General features: G+C 39.9%; 1 protein-coding gene across 1 annotated transcript in view; it reads right to left on the bottom strand.

Annotated features, from left to right (window-relative positions):
* The window catches only part of LOC134336147 (Na(+)/H(+) exchange regulatory cofactor NHE-RF2), a 28,867-nt gene extending 11,467 nt beyond the window's left edge, over positions 1 to 17,400 (bottom strand). Inside the window, exons 1-2 of the mRNA XM_063018842.1 lie at positions 16,886 to 17,400; positions 15,480 to 15,725 (exon numbers count right to left, since the gene is read on the bottom strand). Of these exons, the coding sequence (XP_062874912.1) occupies positions 15,480 to 15,725; positions 16,886 to 17,092 (453 nt within the window). The 5' untranslated portion in view covers positions 17,093 to 17,400. The remainder of the gene's footprint in view (positions 1 to 15,479; positions 15,726 to 16,885) is intronic.
* Positions 17,401 to 19,776: the final 2,376 nt, after the last annotated feature.

Here is a 19,776-nt window from a genome sequence, read left to right as displayed (position 1 = left end):
CAGCAGGCTCAATACTCCTCAATGCTGGCACTTGTAATGTGGACATACTGTACATATCAAACAAACTGAGTGACTCAGGATTATAAATTGATAAATTAATAAATAAATATTATAATTTTTTTAATTCAACTTGTTTCACAGCTTAATTCACTTAAGCTGTGTGTTTTATTCTTAATTAATAAACAAATTAAAGTCTCAAATTAAAATGTCATTTAACGGCCATTCAAAATGAAACAAGCAGTTATAATGAAGAAACAGATCATACGCATTACAATTAGTTTATGTTTATTGTTAAAAAAAAAAAAAAGTGTAATATTTTTGGTCAAGCAATGTCTGACACACAAAAATGAAGCATTCATAAGTTGGGCATTCCAGAAAAACTATGTTGTCGTTTGTTTGGAACTACTTATTAAAGAAAATGTACTAATGCAGAATGTGGTGATGTCAGTGGATATAATTAAGCAATAGAACACGAGAGGGAGTGTGTTATCGCGAATAACACACTCCCTCTATTGCTTTTGTGTTCTATTGCTGTTCTATTGCTTTTATACAACAGTTTTTACAAAATAAAGAAAGAAAATAAATCAAAGAAGCCCTGAATTTCATATTAAATATGCTTTAATATTGACAATACCTTCCGCCAAAAAGTAGTTCCACAACGAATATAAAGTTTAACACTACAAAGCAGACATCCCAAGTTGCAAAAACTAATTTCAGGGTGGTAAGAACAACAAGAAGAAAAAGGCAAGAACCTCCGAAGGGGAAAAAAAGAAATAAAAAACCTCTCGCACACACCAAAGGATATGGGTGATAACAGAACTCTTAGGAGCTGCTAACTGGGCTATTAAGCTAACTGTTCGCGTTACAAACACATTAATGTTCCCTACATAGTGCACTAGATTGTGTATCATATCACGGATTTATGTTCCCTACATAGTGCACTAGATAGTATAACGGATTTAAAACGCGTTCGGAAAAAAGGCTGTGTTGCCTGCGTGCGCGTTTGTGTGCATGAAGCTTGTCGTTACTGGCAACGCATCAGCGGAGTAATACAGTTGTGGTGTGAAAAGACCGTGCTGTTATCACAAATATCAGCACGGTTAGAACGCTTCTCAACCAATCAGATTGTAAGGTCGGAACTAACTGCCATTGTAAGGTCGGAACACACTGCCATTGGTAACATGTATAAATAATTAATAATAATAATAGGAAATCTTCAGCTTTTCCTTTAAGTATTCAGTAGTAGTTAATAGTGCAGATTTACATGCGAGTCAAATTCAAAGATCCGTAGTGTTTCGTTTTCAGTTGTTGTGTTTGTCCCATGTGAAGCACAAATTCTGAAGGCATGATTAAGTCCCAGAAATTCAGTGAACTGGAAATGCATCTAAGCATCTTGTCCTGAAATCCCCTGTGAGCCACAGAACCCAAGGTTAGCATAGAAGAAAACTTGTCTCATTGATTTGACTGCAGCTGCAACCTTGGCAGTATTCAGTGCTAATGAACCTCTAGTACTGCCTGATAATGAAGTGGAGAGGAACAACGACAGATAAAGAAAAGGGACAGAAATGCTAACATAGGTGCTCCAATTGCAGAAGAAGTCATGTTAACAACGTCCCAAAACACTTTAGATGTTTCTTAACTCTAGCTCACAGGAAACCTACAGTCCCAAATTGTTTTGAGAATTTGAGAGGTTTACAAGGACAATAAAGTAAAAATCAGTTGTCAGCATTCTCTACATTTATTTACAGGACAAATAATCAGACGTGTGCAAGGGTTAGCATGTAAGCTAAGCCTTAAGGCAGCTGATATATGAGCTTGCATGCTTACTGTAAAGACCTGTGCTAAAGACTTCACATGTTAAACACACTAAAAATATGAGTAACATGCACATCTATTGGTACATAAAATAAAACATCAGCTAAACATCTGGGATTCATAAATCAAGTAACTGACAGTTAAAAATCATGCTACATTCTACCTGTGTTTCAGTCTGAGAAGATTGTAATTGAAAACAGCAATACTGGTTTCCCAGCAATGCAATGTAATACACTATATGGACAAAAGTTTTGGGACACCCCTTCTAATTTTTAAATTCATGTGCTTTAGCAGCAACAGTTGCTAACATGTGTAATAAATAAATAATATAAATGAAACTATATGCTTCCAACTTTGCAGCAACAATTTAGGGAAGGCCCTTTTTTTCCTCCTTATTATGATATGCACTACAAATTAAATACACTTGTGCAATGCGTGGAACTTTTGGGTACCAGTATGCTCCACTTCTGTGTTTCTCTTAACTTCAAGCAGTGTTTTAATACTTTTACTCCACCTTGTATCTTTCTTGCTATCTTGTTTAAGCAAACCCCTACTGTTACCATAACGTAAATCGTAAATCGTATGTTTAAAGCTGCCATGCCAGCAGTGCTGTTCCTGCTGGGCTGCTGGACGTGATAGGAATCTGCAGTGACTGCACTCACACTGTCCAGAAACTCACTATCAGCCTTTATTCTATCACACGCTGAATTAAAAGATGAGAAACGACTTACATTCTGCTTTTCATTTGTTAAAACTGACCTATTTAGTATCTGTTTCTTAATCTAATTCAAATTCATTTATCCTCCCAAAGAGGATGAAGGTCCCGGTTCCATCTGGTTCTGCTCAATGTTTCATCCCTAAAACAATTAGGAAGCTTTTCCTGGCTATGCTTGCCCTCAGCTCATTTTTCTCATTTTTTAGACCTGGAATCTGTCAAGATGTTTTAAGACAATGCCCATTGTGAAACGGGCATTAAAAATAAATTGGCCTTGATTTGACTAGTAGGGTTGGGCTGAATTAAGACACAGCGAGTCTCTGTTTACATGACATGCTTGCATTGTATGGAGTGTAGTATCTTTGTAAAGGTTTACATACTGCTGCTTCAATTTCATGTTTCGTAAACAAAAATAAGTTACCATAGCAGGCAGAGAACAAATTCCAGATGTTCACTTCTTTGTTTATTGGCTGAATTAAATTAAATGAAGTAATAGCACATGTTAAATGCAGAAAATAAATAAGAATTGTGCACTAGACTTTGAAGAAAATCACCACAAGTTCCTTGAAGAGAAGTGTTAGCTCAATGTCATTTAGAAATTTACCAAGGGGCGCCCAGGTGGCGCAGCAGGATATTCTGCTAGCACACCAGTGCTGGGATTCTCAGCTCTGCTACCGGTTGGCTGGGTGCCCTCTAGCAGACATAATTGGCAAAAAACAGACTAATACAAGTGTGGGGTCTTCAACCCTGGTTAGTAGCCCGAGGCTCCTGTACAGAAGTGAAAGAATGGGGAACTCAGTGCAAGCCTCTCCATGCACAAGACTGGCCTCACGTAAAAATCCAGTGAAGTATGGGTGAATAAGAAGGGTTGGTGGACTGTGCACACGTCAGAGGGAGTGTGTGTCAGGCAAATATACCCTCCTCTGACATGATTGGGGTCCCAGCAGCGAAAGACTGGCTACGCTAAACTGGTAAAAAAGGCAAACCACCAAAACAGTGGGTGTTCAAACTTTTGCACAAGACTGTGTGTGTGTGTGTGTATGTATGTGTATGTGTGTCTTGTTTATTACATTGATTTATAAAACTGTTTTCGGTTTAGAATAATTGCTCAGAAAACTTGTTTGTGTGCATGCTGGGCACTGATGACATAGGGGTTGATCCACACCCTTGTTATCAGTACAGCGCACACACCACTGCACTCTGCTTTGCTGCTTTATGAGTCCCTAAGGTCGGGACCAGGTAATTTCAAATGCCAGCACACACACACACAACCACACACACTGGACCCCCAGTTATGCCAGAAGCACATGTATCAAATAGCAGTGATGGAACGTCTGACACAGGGTGTTCCGGAGCACCCTCTCTCCCACCAGGAAACACGAGATGGCCAAACAAAGTAGAAACAAACACATACAGTGATACATAAACACAATGTTTCATCTAGTTGTTTTGAAACTCTGGTGCTATGAACACTCCGCATGGTTCACAAATACTGGCAATAAAATGTGAAAAGGCCTTGAGAAGGTAAAACATTTGACAAATCAATGGCCAATCCTTAACCTATTCCCCTCAAAAGTGCCCCAATGCATGTGTGTAATATTTTTGTAGTCACGTGCAAAGCAATTGAATCTACAAGCTGACACAGTATATCACATAACACTAACAAAAAAGCTCCAAAACCATACGACCTTGCTAAAAGCATGCTGAATCAATTACCAAGAATTCTCAACAACTTGAAACATACAACCACTTCCACACACACACACAAACAGCTGAATTGAGCAAGAACATCTGGGTACATGGGAAAAATCTGAAGAGGATCTTTTCAGAATCAGACTGATTTATAAACCCCATTTCCATAAACGTCAGGACATTTAGTAAAATGCAGTAAATAAAAATTTGTGATGTCCAATGTTTCCACTGACCAACTTCATTGTAGTTTGTAAATGTAAACACATTTAGAATTTGATGCCTGCAACACACTCAACAAAGGTTGGGACAGAAAAGTGTTCAGATTTTCCATCACCTTTTCTATTAATGACACTTTTTAATGGTTTTGGAACTGACAACACTAGTTGTTGCAGTTGCTTTTGCTGCTCAACAGTCAATGGTCGCTGTTGTCTGATTCATCTTTTCATGACACACCACACATTTTTGATAGAAGACAGATCTAGACTGCAGGCAGGCCAGTCAAGCACACACACTCTGTTCTTACAAAGCCATGCTGTTGTTGCATGGGCAGAATGAGACCTGGCATTTTCTTGAAAAGACATCGCCTTGATGGCAGCATGTTTCTTTCTAACTTTCCAATATATGGCTTTTGCACCTTTCTTTGACAAAAAAGAGGTGTGTATGTGTATATATAGAAGGGACAGTGGTAGCCTAGTGGGTAGACCTTTGGGCTATCAATTAAAAGGCTGAGAGTTCGAATCCCAACTCTGTCATAAAGCCACTGTTGGGCCCTTGAGCAAGGCTCTTGATCTTCTCGGCTCCAGGGGTCCCGTACAATGGCTGACCCTGCGCTCAGACCCCAACTTCCAAACAAGCTGAGATATGTGAAGAAAGAATTTCATTGTAATGTACATGTATATGTGTATATATGACAAGGCATTTTAGGCGTTAAAGTAGGCGTTAAAGGCGTTTAAGTTTGTGCCATAGTATCTTGGACTTCATAGTTTATATATATATATATATATATACAGTGTATCACAAAAGTGAGTACACCCCTCACATTTCTGCAAATATTTCATTATATCTTTTCATGGGACAACACTATAGACATGAAACTTGGATATAACTTAGAGTAGTCAGTGTACAGCTTGTATAGCAGTGTAGATTTATTGTCTTCTGAAAATAACTCAACACACAGCCATTAATGTCTAAATAGCTGGCAACATAAGTGAGTACACCCCACAGTGAACATGTCCAAATTGTGCCCAAATGTGTCGTTGTCCCTCCCTGGTGTCATGTGTCAAGGTCCCAGGTGTAAATGGGGAGCAGGGCTGTTAAATTTGGTGTTTTGGGTACAATTCTCTCATACTGGCCACTGGATATTCAACATGGCACCTCATGGCAAAGAACTCTCTGAGGATGTGAGAAATAGAATTGTTGCTCTCCACAAAGATGGCCTGGGCTATAAGAAGATTGCTAACACCCTGAAACTGAGCTACAGCATGGTGGCCAAGGTCATACAGCGGTTTTCCAGGACAGGTTCCACTCGGAACAGGCTTCGCCAGGGTCGACCAAAGAAGTTGAGTCCACGTGTTCGGCGTCATATCCAGAGGTTGGCTTTAAAAAATAGACACATGAGGGCTGCCAGCATTGCTGCAGAGGTTGAAGACGTGGGAGGTCAGCCTGTCAGTGCTCAGACCATACGCCGCACACTGCATCAACTCGGTCTGCATGGTCGTCATCCCAGAAGGAAGCTGACGCACAAGAAAGCCCGCAAACAGTTTGCTGAAGACAAGCAGTCCAAGAACATGGATTACTGGAATGCCCTGTGGTCTGACGAGACCAAGATAAACTTGTTTGGCTCAGATGGTGTCCAGCATGTGTGGCGGCGCCCTGGTGAGAAGTACCAAGACAACTGTATCTTGCCTACAGTCAAGCATGGTGGTGGTAGCATCATGGTCTTGGGCTGCATGAGTGTTGCTGGCACTGGGGAGCTGCAGTTCATTGAGGGAAACATGAATTCCAACATGTACTGTGACATTCTGAAACAGAGCATAATCCCCTCCCTTCGAAAACTGGGCCTCATGGCAGTTTTCCAACACGATAACGACCCCAAACACAACCTCCAAGATGACAACTGCCTTGCTGAGGAAGCTGAAGGTAAAGGTGATGGACTAAACCCAATTGAGCACCTGTGGCGCATCCTCAAGTGGAAGGTGGAGGAGTTCAAGGTGTCTAACATCCACCAGCTCCGTGATGTCATCATGGAGGAGTGGGAGAGGTTTCCAGTAGCAACCTGTGCAGCTCTGGTGAATTCCATGCCCAGGAGGGTTAAGGCAGTGCTGGATAATAATGGTGGTCACACAAAATATTGACACTTTGGGCACAATTTGGACATGTTCACTGTGGGGTGTACTCACTTATGTTGCCAGCCATTTAGACATTAATGGCTGTGTGTTGAGTTATTTTCAGAAGACAGTAAATCTACACTGCTATACAAGTTGTACACTGACTACTCTAAGTTATATCCAAGTTTCATGTCTATAGTGTTGTCCCATGAAAAGATATAATGAAATATTTGCAGAAATGTGAGGGGTGTACTCACTTTTGTGATACACTGTATATATATATAGATATACAGTATATATATATATATATATATTAACAAACAGTCAGGTGTCTTGACAGCATTGGAGAAGTGACTGTGGATGTTTAAGTTAATCCTGACCAGAACCTTTATGCATGTAGTCATTTTAATGCATATCTATCTCATCAAAGAGCCCCGAGTGAGTGAGTGAGTGAGTGAGTGGGCAGTAAATACTCCCTCAGCGTTCACTGTATAAAGCCCACGCTGCCTGACCTGGATAGTTACATCACAGCCCTGCTGCAGAAGCTTTCCAAATGTTTGAAGTAGCTCATTTTTCAGCCAGGCAGTGATGAAGGAAATGTTACATTTAAATAGGACTTTCGATTTCGATTTTTTTTTTTCATTTTTGTGTTAACATGTTATAAAATATTAAAGATGTAGATGATAAATTCAGGTTAACTAGGTCACTTTTACAAAATCTGATGTGTGCTGTTTAGAGATTGATCATGCTTCAGGATTGTGTTGCAGCCAGTGGCACAGGGAACATTTTAGCGGTAGAGGGAAGGACTGGATTCAATTAAAAACCAGCAAATATGGGAAGCAAACATCACACAGACGGCTCAAAATCTCACAGAACTAGAAGACCAGGGAGAATGGATGAAATCAGGTCATCTTTTACTCACTTAGTTATGCACATTTATAGAATTTTTGACCAGGAGTGCCCAGACATTTGCAAATATGACATCACAAACAAAATAGGGTGCCACAGTAACACAGCTATTAGTAAAAATATTTAAATATTACGGATTTGTAAAAAGAAGTAAAAGAATCCTATGAGTTAGGCACACTATTATCATTCAGTACTTCCAAAACCTGCTGCATATTTTTGGAGAAGACCCTCAAAAGAAGAGAAGACTTCCAATGGATAAACTGATGATGATTCTCAATTTCTCAATTAATTCATTGTTTTTATTAGTGTTGCTTGGTATACCCTTACAAAATTATGAGGATAATGTTGAGTACTGTCCATCTCTGCAGGAGGCCACCAAGCCATGCTGTTTTGAACAAATGCCTAGAAAAACAACCCATTTCACCCTGATGGAGTGTAAAAACAAGGCTGCATGGAACAAATTGTGCAATAATAATAAAGCTGAGTGTGTGTGTGTGTGGGTGACATTTGAGTAACAAGAAAAAAATAACATTACTTTCACTTCTTATACTCTACATGACCAAAAGTATGTGGACACCCATTTAATTATGGTTTAACAGTCCACATACATTTGGCCATATTTTATGTTTATGTGTTATTCCCTTAAGGGGTACAGGGCTGACCAGAGCCAGGCCTGGTTTACATTACGCATTCCTAGTTCGGCTGAAGGAGTAAGACTGCTACTCTAAGAGTTAATAAAGGCAATGACCCCACCAGTGCTACCCGGAGAGATTGGGGGGAGACAGATACCTGCTTTCTCACATTCTGTCCCTCCTGTTAAACTGCCCTCCACCAACCACCTCCTTTTTTTAATCCTACACATATTTCAACTCCAGTCAGAGGCCCTATTCAGGGTCTGCCCTACAAACTCCTTGCTGACATCCACATCTGGACACAACACAGCTGCCTTTTTAGTTCTGTGCCTGGGGAACAATGTGTGTGCTCACAGGAAGCAAGCTTTTAACGTGAACAAAATGACCCGCAGAGAGACCGAGCAAGTGTGGAAGCTTGGACACACTGTTGCTTTCTGTTAAAAATCTGTTCAGGCATTATAAAAACTGATTTAATTAGGATGTGTTTTAGCTAGTAAGTACATATACAATCGTGTAAAATAACATACAGTGGTTTCTCATATCTATAATTGAAGTCAAGGGTTAACATGCACTTGCAAGAAACATATTTCAAATGTATTTCATGGCATTCCTGTGATTTGATTTGGCAAATATGGGCTTGTTATGAAGTTTGTTGTTGAGGGGATTTAACCCTACAAAAACCTTAATTGGTAAAATAGAATAGAACGCCTTTATTTGTCATATATACATATACAGACGTACTGTACAATGACATTTTTCCTTCACATATCCCAGCTTGTTTGGAAGCTGGGGTGAGAGCACGGGTCAGCCATTGGACGCCGCCCCTATAACATAGTTGCATGGTTATTGATGCATTTGTCAAGTATTTAATATTTAAACCCCTTCTTTAAACACAATACCATGTGCCACCAAATACATTAATTATCCTGCCAAGTGTCCTCTTTTTTGAAAACCAAAATGTGGTCACCCTAAACAACTGACACAATTCTTACATCTCAATTCTTAAATCTCACAATTCTTACACTATCTAAAAGTAAAGTATCATAAAACACAGTATCATAAATTATGACACTTCTTCAAAACTGAATGTCACATCACAAAAATGTTATTGTAACTAGTAGAGTCAAAGTAACACAGTTTACGTCTTTACTTAAAGTTTGTATTAAAAATTGCAAGTTGCAATTTACAGCATTTAAACAGACCATCCAAATAAGACACACACAAACAAATCCTGTCACGTCAGGTCAGCTGGAGTGTTAATATGTCTGATTTCGGGCAGAGATGGAAACACATGGCAAGCAGATGCTAATTGAAAGAAGTTGTGAACAACATCAGCAGCAACAGCTATTAATCTCTTACAACACCTAAAGATTCATGTATGCCAAGCATGATACATTGTTAAAAGGCTGGGTAAAAAAACAATGCACAAACCGCACGTTGTTTATTTCCGTGGCATTTTTATGAGCTAAATTAATGGAACTCCTGGACAGACACTCACATTCTTCTTCATTCTGGAACCGTATGGGTTTAAAAAAAAAGTTTGTTTTGCTTACAAGAATGACTTTCATCCTTCATCCACAATCCCTGATCTTAAAAACAAGTTCTGTGGAGCCAAATTCTGCTAGACAGATTTTCTGTGGCGGTCATGCAGTAACAATAATGCCAGAAACCGTAAAGCAAAACTGTGTACAACTTCTTTGTTTAAGTATTTTAGACATGTATTCAAAACATAATGCATATCATGTTTTAGTGTGTATTATATCAGTCAAACCTGAAAGGTCATAGGTCACTACATACAGATGTATGCAAATAAAAGGTTACCTCTTGTTGAAGAAGCTTTAAAATGTATACAGCTGACTATTCAAACCTTTTGTTGCATTAGCACACCCAAGACAGTATGCCAATACATCATGGGGCCTCTGCAACCCCATCACCCCCCAGCACCACTCCCGACCTAAGACATAGCCAATCATGTCTGGATGTAAACTCCCGCCTGGTTGATGGCACAGTTGGGAATTCAAACCCTGGATCTCAGTGGCAATGCCTTAATTCACTGCTGCACCACCCAAGCAACCCATTAATAACAAGATTATTGATAATACAAGGAATACAGAGGGAATTGCCTGATCCTTCATACTGTACAAATCTACATCTGGCAAGTATAAAGAAACAGTTTATGGCTTGAAATGGATTGGAGGAGATTTGTGTTAGCCTGCAACCCATCTAGGCCAGCGTGGGTGTCAGCAGGAGTCTTCAGAGGTCAACGCAATAGGTTCATGTGAAAGCGGCTGAGCCAAGAAAAAATAATCATGTAACATGCTCCAGATCCTGAATAGTCCAGAAAAGTTCTCAGGTCCTTGCTGACTCTGAAGACTTAAGAGTGTTTTTTATAATGCATTAAGGCATGCTTAGCTACTCTCAGCAGGCTAACTCCCACTCAACACCTTCTTAGTCCTTCATGGCCCAGACCAGATGTGTGTTTGAGAATGAGAGTGGTCAAATGAGTGGGTGAGCAAGAGTATAACAATGAATCACAAATCCAATTATTTGAAGGCCCACACATATCACATATGTTTCAGGGAGACAGGATGGGATACTAATAAAAAGATGCAGAAAATAATGTAGTAGTGTAGCTGCATTGGGTTTTGCTTAAAAGCAGACCTTGTTCAGGAAGCAACTAAATATGCCATGTATAGTGACTTGGGAGCAACATTTTTATCCAAAGCAACTTACAGTACTTTGACAATATACAATTTAAGCAATTGAGGGTTAAGGGTCCTCCTCAAGGGCCCAACAGTGGCAACCTTCTGATTACTAATCCAGTATCTTAACCACTAGGCTACAGCTTCCCTTGGGGTTAAGTACCATGTTTTAAATTCCCTTTTTACATGCAAGCTGGCCAAACTGACATTCCAAGTGGGCAAACTGAGTGCCAAACAACACTTTACACAAATTCATTGTGTAGTGTTGACTTGTACACAAAGAGGTTTGCAAAAGAAGTCTGTCTGCAGTTTAAGACACAAATTTTCTGATAGACAATACATGGCCAAAAGTATGTAAACACCCCTTTTGATTATTGAGCTCTATACAGATGTTGCAACACGCACCCCTTGTTAACAGATCTGTAAAATCAATTCAATGTAAGACTATGGGGAATGCTATTTTCTTGTTCCACCTTGACTGTGCCACTGTTTACAAAGTAAGGTTTGTAAAAACATTGTTTGAGGAGTTTGGTGTAGAACTCTGACCTCAACCTTTGGGGAAAAATAATGGGCAAAATAATGGTCCACATATGTTTCGCTATATAAAAATGTCATGTTCAGATGTCTACATAATTGAACACACATTTTATTTTATTATAAGGTTTGTTTTGTGACAGTACATTGTCTGTGTTCTGTATTTTATTAGAGATAAATAATAAAAGTATAAATAATCTCTGGTCCAAATGCAACATCAAAGCTCTAAGTATAAGCTGATGCTGATCTGATTGGACCTCCCATGTGTCCAACTTATAAAGCCAAGGTGTGTTGGGTTTATTGTTTACAAGCTGAACGACATCAGTTTATTGTGCTTTTCCCACGCAACCATATTATTAAAAGCTGTCAGACATTTAGCAGAGGAAGTACAATGTTTTAAAATGTGTGTATTAAATAGAATGTGACGTGTAGGAGGAATGTAAACAAGCCAGTCTGGCTGTGTTTTTCAGATGCCTTATGATACACATGCTTTGATCACATTGTTTTAATAATCCTGTTTGATTATGTCCCCCAGAATCTTTTAATTTATTCGCAATAGTAAGAACAAATAAATATCAATGAGATCAGTTTTCAAATCAGTCAACACCACATGGTGCATGGGTGGCACAGTGTTTCAATATAGTAGCTTATCCCAGACTGGCCAGATGGCCAACAGGCATAACTGGTCATGTCTGTCTACTCTAAGCACTGGTATGTAAAGTGAAGGATTTGTATAAGGTGTAGCATGACTCTCCTTACGTAGTATAGAATTATGTAAAAATCCATTGCTGGCACGTGAAAAGAAGCAGCTAGCGACTGCACACGTTAAAAAAAAATGGGCTAAATGGCTGGTCAGTGGCTAGTCCTCGGCCAGCACGGGACTGGTGAAAGTACTAAAATAACTAAAAATACCAGTCAGCATTCTAGTGCCCTAAATGCAAAATGACACAGGTAAATAAAATCCCAAAACACCATTTTTCTAAGTTTTTAGAATTAAAATGGATAAAGTGTGTTATAATTATCTATATGAATATCTATAGAATATTTAAAGGCTGAGTGTCTGTATTATCGTCTTATACCATCATCATCATTTTATACCAAAATACCAACAATAATTTGACACTGACATGATTTCTACTAATTCACCTCTAATAGCAGAGAACAGAAAGTGAAAGATTTCAGAAAGAGTCATGAAACAAAGCGGCATCTGGGCCAATCCAAAACACAATCAAGTCTCAACAATGAAAGAATTGTTGCCACCACAACTATCCAAACATCCTGACCACATCACCTAGTAAACATTGACAACAAAGTCAAAAACTGGCAATTCCCAATTCTTATTCTTTTTCTTTGTTTACATGAGGCTGTTTCTAGCTAGATGTTTTCATTCGGCTAATTTTCTTTAAGCCTGGAACTTGATATTTACTTAGTTTGGTCTCCTATAGAACATGATATGAGCTGACAAGTTAAGTAGAAGTTAAATGTTAACATATGTTATGGCAGTCTTTTAAGCCATTCCAATCATTTCTGCAACTGTTTTTGTGACAAAGTATTTGAAAAACATCTTTGTCCAAAGTTTTATGTTTATTGTGTGTTAAAGTACTTTTAAGTTCAATAATGTCAATCAACATCAATTTATACTACTTTTTGAAGCATGATTCACCAAATTCATAGTTGAAAATTGATATATGGATTTATTCAATATTACAATCCCATCAAATTGACATGAAGGAAAGGACCTTAGGAACTCCTGCCTTTAAGGTTCAAGCACAAAGCATTTAGCCAGTCAGAAGAGAGAAAGCTGAGAAGCTGGGCAATGTGGGTGCAGAATATAGCATCAAACTTATACCAAGCTTAGGGTCAGGATACGTTCAGAGTGTTCAAGCAATTCAGTAGATGTACTGAACCATTCAGCCTAAAAAAGACATTGAGGGTTGAGGGCATTGCTCAGGGGTCCAACAGTGGTAACTTGGCAGGTAATCCAGCCCCCTAACCATTGAGCTGCCACTGTTCTCACAGAACAATGCAAGATGTCATGGCAATGCAGTACAAGTGTACTTCCTGGTGCTCATACGTAACAAGCATTCTTGCATTCTGGACACTTACCCACAAATCAGTTGTAAACATTTTGTCATTTTGACTTGACAGTTTCCTTGTCTAAGAAAATAAAGCTGACAGAATGTCATAAATATGTTTGAACTGCCAAACTAGCTTTATATATATATATATATATATATATATATATATATATATATATGAATAAAAGTATTGGGACACACCTCTGACTCATTGAATTCAGGTGTTTCATTCAGTCACGTGTATAAAATCAAGTACCTAGCCGTGCAGTTTGCCTTTACAAACAATTGTGAAAGAACAGGTTGTTCTAAAGAGCTCACTTAATTCCAGTGTAGTACTGTAATAAGATGCCAATGGAAGCGTGTTCTGTTGAGTGGCAAATCACGATTGTCTATCTGCCAGTCTGATGGACGATTCTGGGTTACAAACCTGTGCTGCATTGCACCAACTGTAAAGTTTGGTGGAGGTAATGCTATGGAGATGTTTTTTCAGGGGTTGGTTGTGACTCCTTAGTTCCCATGAATATTACTCTTAATCTTCAGCATGCCAGGATGCTGGACCCCAATCGTAGGCTTCAAACTTTGTGGGAACAGTTTGGGGAAGGCCCTTTCCTGTTCCATGATTGTACACTAGTGCTTAAAGTAAGGTCTTTAAAGACATGGCTGGATGAGTTTGGTGTGGAAGAATTTGGCTGGACAGCCCTGAACAGCTTTGGGATGAACTACAACTGAGCCTGTGAGCCAGGGCCTATCATCAAACATCAGTGTCTGACCTCACCAATGCTGAAATACAGTTTACTGTTAAACCCTGCTAAAGTGTTACAAGCAAATGAACATTTACAGTTAATTCACAGTTGATTTAAGACCCACACACACTAAGCAATAGTAATAAAATAAAACTAATAATAACACTAGAAATAAATAACACTGGCTAGTTTAAACAGCAATGAGCAATGGAGAGGAATCGTGGTGTCATATATCCACCTCCCTCAGTGACACGCTGATCAGTCAGGAGACCACAAGGAACACAAACACACACACACACACAAACACACACACACACAAAACCTGAAGCTTGATTCAATTACTGTTGCCGTATTAGCTCAGTGTTTGTCTGCTTTAATGGCTCAACATGTTCCAATTATAAGGCTGACATTCATCCCCCCTAAAGACTAGCGCACACTTCGAGGCCTCAAGTTTTCTCTGGGACAGGAAGTGCTGGAATGCTTTGTAACCCTAGTAGTCCGGCTGCTATGGTAACGATCAGCCCCCCACGCGCTGAGCGACGTTTTCAGTAAAGTGTGGCCTTCCTTGGCATGATGCTGTACCTTTACTTAAACAGTAGCTATCATATGAATATATTGTGTCATAATACAGCCTTGGTGCCACAAGGTTTAGTTGGCAGGGGGGGTAGGAGCTAATGGCTGGTTTCTCTGAGGAGGAGGAATAGTATATGTGTCTGCTCTATTGATCCATGTGATGCCAGTGGGGTTTTGCTTCATACTATGTAACTAAAAGTATGTGAACAAGCCTGTTAATTATTGAGTTTAGGTTTAATAAATAGGGGTTTTCAAATTATTTCATTTTTATTAACAGAGCACAACACTGGGCACAAAGTTTGAATACCCTGGACAGGGAGCTAATCCATCACAGGGCTTCAGTCACCCCCTTTAGCCAATAATGTCAATATAAACTCCTCATCGACCAATATCACTGCTTAGATTTAAACCCGGATACCAAGCAACTGGTTATCGGTGTATAAATCACTTACATAAAATAAAAGAATATGCTTCCAGCTTGTTAGCAGTAGTTTTGGCAAGGACCTTTCCCTCTATGCAATGAGAGATTTAACAAATGTACTGTGGAACGACTCTAGTGACCTGCACAGAGCCCTGACCTCAGCCCCTCTTGAATGAATTAAAATGCTGACTCCAACATTAATGACTGACCTCACAAATGCTCTTCTGACTGAACAGGCACAAAGATCCTCAAACACTCTCCAAAATCTTGTGAAAGGTTTTTCCAAATGAGTTGAGGCTGTTAAGAGTTACAAGGCATCGCAGATTAGCACTATTTACCTGTTTGGCAGCTCGTGACGGAGACCTCCTGCTGGGTTTCTGTATCTCTTTGCTCAGCGCGGATGGTACTTTGGACATGGAGCCATTTTCTTGCTTGATAGAGGCTGGAGAAGTGGTCGAGGGGCCAATTCGCACCGCCATATCCTCTGTGCAGATGAGGCGAAGACTGCGCAGGTACTCATCTGTCTCACGGTCCACCACCAACAGCCGGGTTTCGTTCTCTATCGCCTTGATTCTCTGGACCACCTAAGAACCCATAAAGCATCAGAGACATTACGAAACCATCTTAGAGCCTCTAAGTACTTTTGTTATGGTGACAGCAAGTCAGGAGGATTTGTTAGTTCTCCTAAACATCTTGACATAAAGATAAGATTTGGGTCATGTAGCTAAAGTACTAATAAAACTGTATAATTGTTTACTGAACATAATTGGTCATGTTTAGAATTTGGACTACAATGAACAGTTACTGTAAATACAGTAATCCCCCTATGACAGTATTGATGACAGTATTGTCATATTGCTTAGTGTGAAGATGAGCATTTGGATGAGTAACTAATACCTAGGGATAATTTAAAGTCAATCCACTTTGCAAAGGCAGCTTCCACTCTACCAGCTGTGCCACTGGGCCACCTTATCTGTGAATCATTACCCTTGAAGATAGAACTAATCGGCACTGGCGATATCAAGAAAAAAGTCAAATTAATTTACAATTTATTAAGCCAACTAATGCGGCTTTGGGTGGCAGAGCTGATAGAATGGATGAGTGATGAGGACCTGGGTTTGATACAGATCTAAGGTCGCTGTTTGAACTGCTTTTTTTGGCCCGGCTTCACCTTTGGCACTTTATCTGAAAGCTTCCTGCCAGCGGTGATTCATGCTGCTCAGTAATAGAACGTTCAAAACCACTCCACTGCAAAGAACCTGGTTTTTAGTCCTTTAGACCTTTTCGTCCACAGGTACTCCGAGTGACCGTGGATTAGGGGCCCGACCTTGGCACTTTGGTTGTGATGGAGCCTCCTGCTGCCCCAAATTTGATCTACCAGAACCTGGAACCATCGATCTGCCTCATGTTTATGGTGAACTTTGTTTATGTTTCCAAAAGTTTTGAGTCAGACATCATGAGGGACTTTCCAAAGGGTCATTTCGGTTTTTGGTTTTGTCCCACAAAAAGTTGGAGAATTGGATTGTTTTGGCGTCTAGATGTTGATCAGGATCAAGCATTACTGTGTGGGCAGACCTTTTCATATTTTCTTGAAGGGGTCCACTGCTATAGAGTTCTCCTTTAATTATTAGCCAAAATTACGCATATACATTTAAAGCAATCCCACAGTATATGTAGTGTTTAAGTCTTAGAACTGGGATAATAACTGTGGACAGAATGGTGTGTTATAAGGAAAATAACTCACTTGTTGGTGGGTTTCTTTTTCCACATTTTCTCCATTGACTTCGATCACCCGGTCTCCTGCGCGTAATCCTGAAGCCTCTGCGGGAGAATCGGGTTCCACTTTGCGGATATACTGACCGCGCTTACCTTTCTCGCCATGTAAATGAAACCCGTAGCCGTTCTCGCTTTTGTTCATAAAACAGAGCCTTGGTTTCAGATCGTTTGCCATACTTCTCGTGTCCACATTCAAAAGTCCTTGTCAATCGCTATGATGTTAGTTGAGATAAATCCTGAGGACAGATCAGCACCCCGTTCTCTTCGTATTCGGCTTTACGTGCTCCATGGTGGATGAATGGTGCCAGTGGTTCTGATCTTACCGCAACATGATCCGGTGCGGGTTCTCAGCTGTTTATCTTGTGTATACCAGCTTTATTGATAAGCTGGATCCTCCTGTAACATCCTGACTGAAAAAGCAACAGGCTAGATCCTCTGCAGGACCCCCATTAACCCGCCCGCCAGCGTGCGTGTGTGTCCGTGCGCGTCTTGCTGCGTTTTGCGCCTTTCAGTTTTAGTGAAAGTAAAAAACAAAAAACAGCAAGTAACTGTAGCCCGGCTTAAACACGTCCCTTCGCCACTCCTTCTGGAGATACTCTGCAAGTTTCAAGTGAAGCCCTTGGAAGAAGAAACTTAGTTTAGATTATTTAGAAAGTAACAGCTGGTAGACATGCTGGTTTTCTATTGAAGCAAAATAAGCAAAAGAATACGATGGACTGGAGCCATTTCCATGGTGTATTTCTATCCTGCACTACTGATTAAAAAGCTTTCCACAGAAGAAACCGTACAGAGTTTTAAGAACTTGCACGTTTGGCGCTAAAGAGTGCCGCATTAAATTGCCATAATAAGAACGCGCTACAATGCTGCCACCTTTCGGATATGACAGTGTTCATTCCTGAACGGCATCTCAACAATCACACCCCCTGTGCTTAGGATGAGAATGGGTTTGTTGGTACCAACATCCTTTTTGGCAAACCTGTTACATTGTGTTACAAATGTGTCACATAGGTTGGACACAACATTAATCTGAAAGACTTCTTTTCTTAGGATTTTTGAATTCAAGATTCTGAAGTCTTTTCAGATGTAAGAAAGTACATATTGAAACAACATCCCTCCAGGATCAGGGTGCGACAAAGAACACGAGTGCAAACAGTACAATATAAACAGTGCAGACAAGAAACTGTTCCTAAACCGGAGTTATGTGCAGCTTTGCGTAATGTTAGGATTTGTCCATGCTAATGGTACGAATGGTTCGTGGTATCTTTGGTCCCTGTAATGATCAGTTCATGGCTACAGTCTTTAGCAGACTGAACTGGTTATTTAAGCGTTTGATCAATGCTGCAAAATAAATATTTGAGTCAACAAACTTTACACAAATAATTACAATCAAGAAGTCGCATCCAATAACTCAACTCAACTCAACCTTCATATGTCATATATGAAAATAATGTTTAAAGAATAAGGACTTTTTACAGGGGTGCATTCAATAGCTCAACATGAAATATTTTGTTAAAATATCCAAAACTCGCTTAATCAGTCTTCTGCTTCGAGTTGCAGGCAGTTACTATTTCAGGCTTGAATTGAACCATAGCCCTTAATATTGTCTGTGAAAACAGATTCCTCCTGCCACGTTTGAAGTCTGGTTTGTTTGTTTATTAGGATTTTAACGTCATGTTTTACACTTTGGTTACATTCATGACAGGAACGTTAAATACTCATTACACAAGGTTCATCAGTACACAAAGGTTATATCAAACACAGTCACGGACAATTTAGTGTCTCCAATTCACCTCACTTGCATGTCTTTGGACTGTGGGAGGAAACCAGAGCACCCGGAGGAAACCCACGCGGACACCGGGAGAACATGCAAACTCCACACAGAAAGGACCCAGACCGCCCCACCTGGGGATCGAACCCAGGACCTTCTTGCTGTGCTACCCACTTTGCCACCGTGCCGCCCACTTGAAGCCTGATAAACACAGTTTTAAATATTAAAATTACAACATGTAAACAAAAATGCGTGCGGCAATCCTTTCTGATTCGTTTGGGTGCATGTTGTTTTCTTCTGCGTGCCTTCGTGCGTTTTAGTGCGCCTTTGTGCGCAATTGTGCGCCTGCGTGTGTATTCGTGCGCCTTTGTGCGCTTTAGTGCGTCTTCGTACTTCTTCTTGCACCTTGATGGTCTTTCGTGATTTTTCGTTTTTTTGTGATCAACCTGAATGTAACATTTTCGCAACTTAAATAAGTGTAAATACGTGGATGCTATGGGATGTTAGTGCCAACGTATTCACAACTTAATTAGGTAGTAAAGTAGAAATGAGTTTAACAGTGTGCTCACGAGACAAACGCACTGCAATGCTGCCATCTCTTGGATGACTTTTTTTTTTTTTGTCCTTGAAGGTTACTGTACATGGTACATTACTTTTTGGCACTGTAGGCGAGTATTATTGTTTTAGGGGTAGATCTGCCATGATGAAGTTACCGCAGTCCACCCTATACAGATGTTAACTTATGCAAAGGCTTCAGCCCTGCTGCACAAATATTATCTATTATCTCAGCAGTTTTAGGTGCCAGTTTTAAACAGGAGCTTTGTTCTTTATTGACAGCCTCCCTGTTTGCATTCCATAATTAGAATACGTCCATGGCCTTCATGACATGTAATCTTCAGTTTATTGCACGATCTGACATACAGTGTATCACAAAAGTGAGTACACCCCTCACATTTCTGCAGATATTTAAGTATATCTTTTCATGGGACAACACTGACAAAATGACACTTTGACACAATGAAAAGTAGTCTGTGTGCAGCTTATATAACAGTGTAAATTTATTCTTCCCTCAAAATAACTCAATATACAGC

This window comes from Trichomycterus rosablanca, chromosome 22 (genome assembly GCF_030014385.1).
Source record: "Trichomycterus rosablanca isolate fTriRos1 chromosome 22, fTriRos1.hap1, whole genome shotgun sequence".
Classification (NCBI taxonomy): domain Eukaryota; kingdom Metazoa; phylum Chordata; class Actinopteri; order Siluriformes; family Trichomycteridae; genus Trichomycterus; species Trichomycterus rosablanca.
This window is presented reverse-complemented; position numbering and strand designations above follow the sequence as displayed.